Source organism: Wolffia australiana, chromosome 5 (genome assembly GCF_029677425.1).
Source record: "Wolffia australiana isolate 7733 chromosome 5, ASM2967742v1".
Classification (NCBI taxonomy): domain Eukaryota; kingdom Viridiplantae; phylum Streptophyta; class Magnoliopsida; order Alismatales; family Araceae; genus Wolffia; species Wolffia australiana.
The window spans coordinates 23,016,484-23,021,714 of record NC_135839.1 but is presented as its reverse complement, the minus strand read 5'-3'; the positions used below and the strand labels follow the sequence as shown (position 1 = coordinate 23,021,714).

Below are 5,231 nucleotides of genomic sequence, written 5' to 3'. Positions count from 1 at the left end.
GGTAGATAATTATTTATTTTTGCCTGATCATCAATGCCTTGGCCCAGTAACTGTGCAGAGGGAGCTAGAGAATGAAAAAGAGGAGGAAAGGAAAGGGACCGTCGGTTTCTGACTTGGTCTCCGCATTTACCTCGCATGTCTGCCCACGCTTTCACAGCCTTCTGTAAATGCCTTTCACTCAACCCCCAACAAACTGCATGGCTATGTAAAACAAAAATTATTGAATTGGCCTCTCTTCTTGTCCCCCTTGTAGAGCCCGATCGCATGAACTTTATACCTCCTATCATCTTAAGTTCTTCCCCCCTTTATTTCCTCATGAATCATGCAGATTATCCTTCTCCTCTCTTCCCTTCCCCCTCTCATGGCGACCTAGTCGCCTCTATCCTGTGGGTGCCTTAACAAGGCTTGACAGAAACAAAAAAGGTTTGGCAGGAGCAGACGGGTATTTCCCAGGATATTGAAGCCTTGTTTGTCCTGGGCATGACATGCCAGCTGCCGGCGGCCACGCCTGCGCATCGATTCCATAGCGAAGATGGGATCCTCTGTAGGTTGGTTGCGCCTCATTACGACTTCCCATAACAAGGGCGGACCCCTAGTGCCTGGAGCGTGCCTCATCGGATCTTATTTACTTTCTGGGCACGAGCGCCTACGTACTTGTCCCACTATTTATGTATAAAATGTTTCACGCCAGTTCATCACCTCTCGCTAGAGAACATGAGGAAGAGTGAGAGACGGAGCGATTTGATGGCCATTGACAGCCGCGATGTGGTAAATACGCATGAATCTACGATTGGGTTAATCGGCCTTCACCGTCTCGGCGTTCACCATCGGGCCTCGGCCAGCCGTCTCCTCTATATTAAACATCAACCTCTGCTGTCCAGTATTTTTCGGGGCCTAGTTACTGAGCTCACTGAGCGGTTCGTTACTTCTGAACTTGCACTGCTCCACATCTTTCTGTCTCGCTCTGTGTCTCTCCCGAGGCCCCGGCTGATCACAGAGACATAGTCAAGAATTGTCTCCATCTCTGCAGGATCATGGTGCAGAGCAAGAAATTCAGAGGAGTCAGGCAGCGTCACTGGGGATCCTGGGTTTCTGAGATCAGGCACCCACTATTGTAAGCCACGTCCCTTCATCCCCCTGACTCTTTCTGATCGCCTTGCATTTTGCCTTCTCTTATTTCGTTGCTGCTCGTCCGTCCAGGAAGAGGAGGGTGTGGCTGGGGACGTTCGAGACCGCGGAAGAGGCCGCGCGCGCCTACGACGAGGCCGCCGTGCTGATGAGCGGCCGCAACGCCAAGACCAACTTCCCGCTGGCGAGGCCGCCGGCGGAGGCGGAGCGCCAGATGTCGTCGCCGACGGGTCTGTCCGAGATACTCAGTGCGAAGCTCCGCCGCAGCTGCAAGGCCCCCTCGCCGTCGCTCACCTGCCTCCGCCTGGACCCGGAGAGCTCCCACATCGAGATCTGGCAGAAGCGAGCCGGCACTCGCGCCGACTCAAACCGCGTCCTCACCGTCGAGCTCGCCAAGTCCTGGACCCAGGATGCCTCGTCGTCCTCTCCGGTAAAGGCGGCGGACGCCGCGGCGTCGGAGGAGGCGAAACTGGGCGAAATGGACGAGGAAGAGAGGATCGCGCTACAGATGATCGAGGAGCTCCTCAACCGTAATTGCCCCTCGACGGTGCCCGCCGCTGGAATTTTCCCTTCTCTCCAGGATGAGCTCCCGGAGGGAAGCCGGCGGAGCCTTCTCATGTGAACTTCAAGTCACTTCCGTAGTCTTTCTTCTTCCACGACAGAGGCACGGTCGTAGCAATTGTCTTCCTAGTTGATCCAGGATGAGACTCAATCAAGGCTGTATCGAGTTCTTCTCAGCGAGAAGAATCTGAGCCATATATGGCCATAGCCCTCTCACCGTCTCTATTTGGGAGAAAATCTACTATCAGTCTTGTTCGAGCCTCTGCATCTTGTTGTTCTTCTTCTTCTCCCAAAAGATGGTTGCAATCACGGCTTCGGGCGGACAAGGAGCGAGCTCACCCCTGTTTAATTGTGTTCGTACCGCGACGTGGAGGATTTGATCAAGAATCAATGTATCATAATAAACTACGAGAAACCATCATAGAGCAGGTAGGTGTCGGTTAACACGGTTTGGGCGGCATCCACTGGTCCGTCTACATCAAAACATGCTCTCGGCTTCCATTAAGCACCGTCGCCATCTCGTTACCCCAGGCGGCCGTCCCCGCTAGTTCCCTCCCCGTTGTCTTCTCGCCTTGAACTCCAACAAGTAGAGTATTCGAGGATAAGGGCCTGAGGGGGGCCCCTCAGCGTCAACAGCTTTTACTTTCTTTCCTCAAAAGAGAGGAAATCACCAACCTTCCGAAGGAGGGGGACCCAGTCGCTGGCTATTTAACGCCACCATCCCTCGATACGAAACCTCCGACGGCGTTCTTCCAAAGATATGTGCCATCGGAGTCTCTCTGTCTCTCTCTCTCTCTATGTCTCTTTGTCTCTCTCTCTCTATGTCTCTATGTCTGTCTCTCTCTGTCTCTCTGTCCCTCTCTCTCTCTCTATGTCTCTCTGTCCCTCTCTCTCTCTCTATGTCTCTCTGTCTCTCTCTCTCTCTCCCTATGTCTCTCTGTCTCTCTCTCAGTGTCTCTCTCTCTCTCTCTCTCTCTCTCTATGTCTCTCTGTCTCTCTCTCTCTCTCTCAGTCTCTCTCTCTCTGTCTCTCTCTCTCAGTCTCTCTCTCTCTCTCTCTCTCTCTCAGTCTCTCTCTCTCTCTCTCTCTCTCTCTCTCTCTCTCTCTCTCTCTCTCTCTCTCTCTGTCTCTCTCTCTCTCAGTCTCTCTCTCTCTCTCTCTCACTCTCTGTCTCTCTCTCTCTCAGTCTCTCTCTCTCTCTCTCTGCGTCTCTCTGTCTCTCTGTCTCTGTGTGTCTCTCTCTCTCAGTCTCTCTCTCTCTCTGCGTCTCTCTGTCTCTCTGTCTCTGTGTGTCTCTCTCTCTCAGTCTCTCTCTCTCTCTGCGTCTCTCTGTCTCTCTGTCTCTGTGTGTGTCTCTCTCTCTTTCTATATCTCTCTCTTTCTATATCTCTCTCTCTCTGTCTCTCTCTCTCTATGTCTCTATCTCTCTCTGTCTCTCTCTGTCTCTCTCTCTATGTCTCTATCTCTCTCTGTCTCTCTCTCTCTCACTTTCTAGTTATCTATCAATCTCTTTCTCTCTATCTCTCTCTCTCTATCTATCTATCAATCTATCTATCTATTATCTATCTCTCTTTTGGGCCATCCAAATCCATCACCGTCTCTAGAATCTGAAGAAAAGGACATGGCATGAGAGTAGGCCCGTGGCGGCTGGCCCGCGAGAGCCCCCTTCAATTATGAGGATAGGGTAATCACCCCAGCGGCCCAGCCACCCACCACTGGCCATCGCCGGACCACGGCGGGAAGCGGCGAGCTCAATTGGCCGAGACAGAAACCGAGATGAACCGACAGCACGAGTCACGGAAACCATCGCCAACGACTACATAGACCCCCACTGGCCTAGCACTCGTCCTTATTCTGCAACTTCGAACACGGGCCGGAAGGCCAGATGGCTGCTGGGTAGGTGTCGTAGAGGTTGATCGCTGGATGCAGTTAATTAACTGCGGCCCCCCAGCAAGCACGACTGTACGAGTTGGCATGCTTCTCTTCTTAAATGAGTCTGGGTTGGCGTACCTCTCACTATAATCGGACATTCGGACTCGCTAAATATCAGGCAGGCCACAAAGAAACTTAGGGCCATCTCTCAAGAACGGCCCAGTAGGCTCATCCGGCATAGTAAAGAAGACAGAGTGGCACATTTTGTTGAACCCTAAGAACAGGGTGGAAGGGAAGTGGGAAGGGGGGGGCGGGGGGGGGGCGGGGGGGGGGGGGGAGGGGGGGCTCTGAGGTGGGCTCCTAATTCATATGATATGATATGATATGATATAGGAACTAGGAATAATTTTATGCTCTGCATTACTTGATGTCGATTGTCAAAGATCCAGTGCCCTAAGTTCACAAATATTTTTTACTGTATACAACTCTGATGCGGAAGGACAGATCAGGATCGAACGACCGTTCCAGCGTCAACACGGCGGGTGAAATGAGAATGTATGCCAATGCTAATGCAACAAGAAAATTAATGAGATGCACAATCCTGGCGTCAACAGACACCGATGGACAGTAAATCACAATAGGGGGGGGGAGGGGAGGGAACTTGGAAGTGACACTAGGCTCCCAATGATCCAGTCGTTAGGTTGAAGACTGATGGTGCGAACACGGCTACTGCCACTAGTGTGCACCCCCCACAAGTCCAACCAGGGATGTATCGATAGAAACCCTAACTTTTAAAGTAATGGCCCTATTTAACCCTGGTGGTGGAGATGGGTCAAAAGGCACTGAAGGAAATAATGAACACAAAAATAGGGAGAGCTGCGAGCATACCAGGTTAGACGCGGGGGTGGTTGTCTGTGATGGTGGCTACGGGAGTTAGCATAGGGCACGTTGGTGACACAAATGGCGGGTAAAGCAACGCACATGGCAGTGACGGTGGCGGTGGCATTTGTGGGGATAGCGGCAACATCGACATCGACAACAACGGTGGCAGAGGTGCAGTGAGCTTGCAGTTGTGGTGGTTGTGACACGGAGGGGCACAGATAGTAGCAGCAACTACACACAGAGCGCGATGGATGCAAGCAACAGCACAAGGAGTGAGTGCGAGGTGGCAATGGCACGTAGATCGCAATTGGTGTGAAGTGGCATGTGGGCAAGCACACGGACGGGCCATGGGCGCAATGGGTGGGCGCACACAATCACTGGGTGTGCGCGATGGGTGTGACGAGGTGGTGACGCATGGCCGCTACGGTGCAAAAGAGGTGCAGCAACATGGGCTAGGGTGGCAGTGCAGGTCATCGCGGCGCGTAGGGTAGCGCGGGGTCCTAACATATGCAGGTAGCGGTCCGCGGGCACGGATCACGAGCATGAGGAGCAGACAATGTGAGAACGGCGCACGAAGCATGGCAGTCTTAGTCACTGCACGGGTGGCATGGGGGGGGGGGGAGGCGTGGGCAGTACGCAGGGCACTGGGCCGATGCAGGCGCATGGGCAATGACAACAGTGACATCGGCAGGAGGGTATGTGGTGGGGATGGCAGCGACGACAGATTAGGGTTCACAAGGGAGAGGCTATACATGCGATGGAAAAGTCATAAATACGACTAATAATAA

General features: G+C 53.0%; 1 protein-coding gene across 1 annotated transcript; it reads left to right on the top strand.

Annotated features, from left to right (window-relative positions):
* Nucleotides 1–729: 729 nt before the first annotated feature.
* LOC144703957 (ethylene-responsive transcription factor WIN1-like) lies at nt 730–1,966 on the top strand. Its single transcript, XM_078576265.1, has 3 exons — nt 730–917; nt 1,031–1,114; nt 1,201–1,966. Exons 1-3 carry the CDS (start codon nt 745–747, stop codon nt 1,748–1,750), a joined length of 807 nt encoding a protein of 268 aa, XP_078432391.1. The 5' UTR covers nt 730–744; the 3' UTR covers nt 1,751–1,966.
* Nucleotides 1,967–5,231: the final 3,265 nt, after the last annotated feature.

Excerpts from the sequence above, each read along its gene's own strand:
- LOC144703957 (XM_078576265.1), top strand. The coding sequence starts at position 745 with ATGGCCATTGACAGCCGCGATGTGGTAAATACGCATGAATCTACGATT. Across the intron at positions 918-1,030 it reads GTTACTGAGCTCACTGAGCG|GATCATGGTGCAGAGCAAGA; the intron begins GTTCGTTACTTC and ends CCATCTCTGCAG. Across the intron at positions 1,115-1,200 it reads GAGATCAGGCACCCACTATT|GAAGAGGAGGGTGTGGCTGG; the intron begins GTAAGCCACGTC and ends TCGTCCGTCCAG.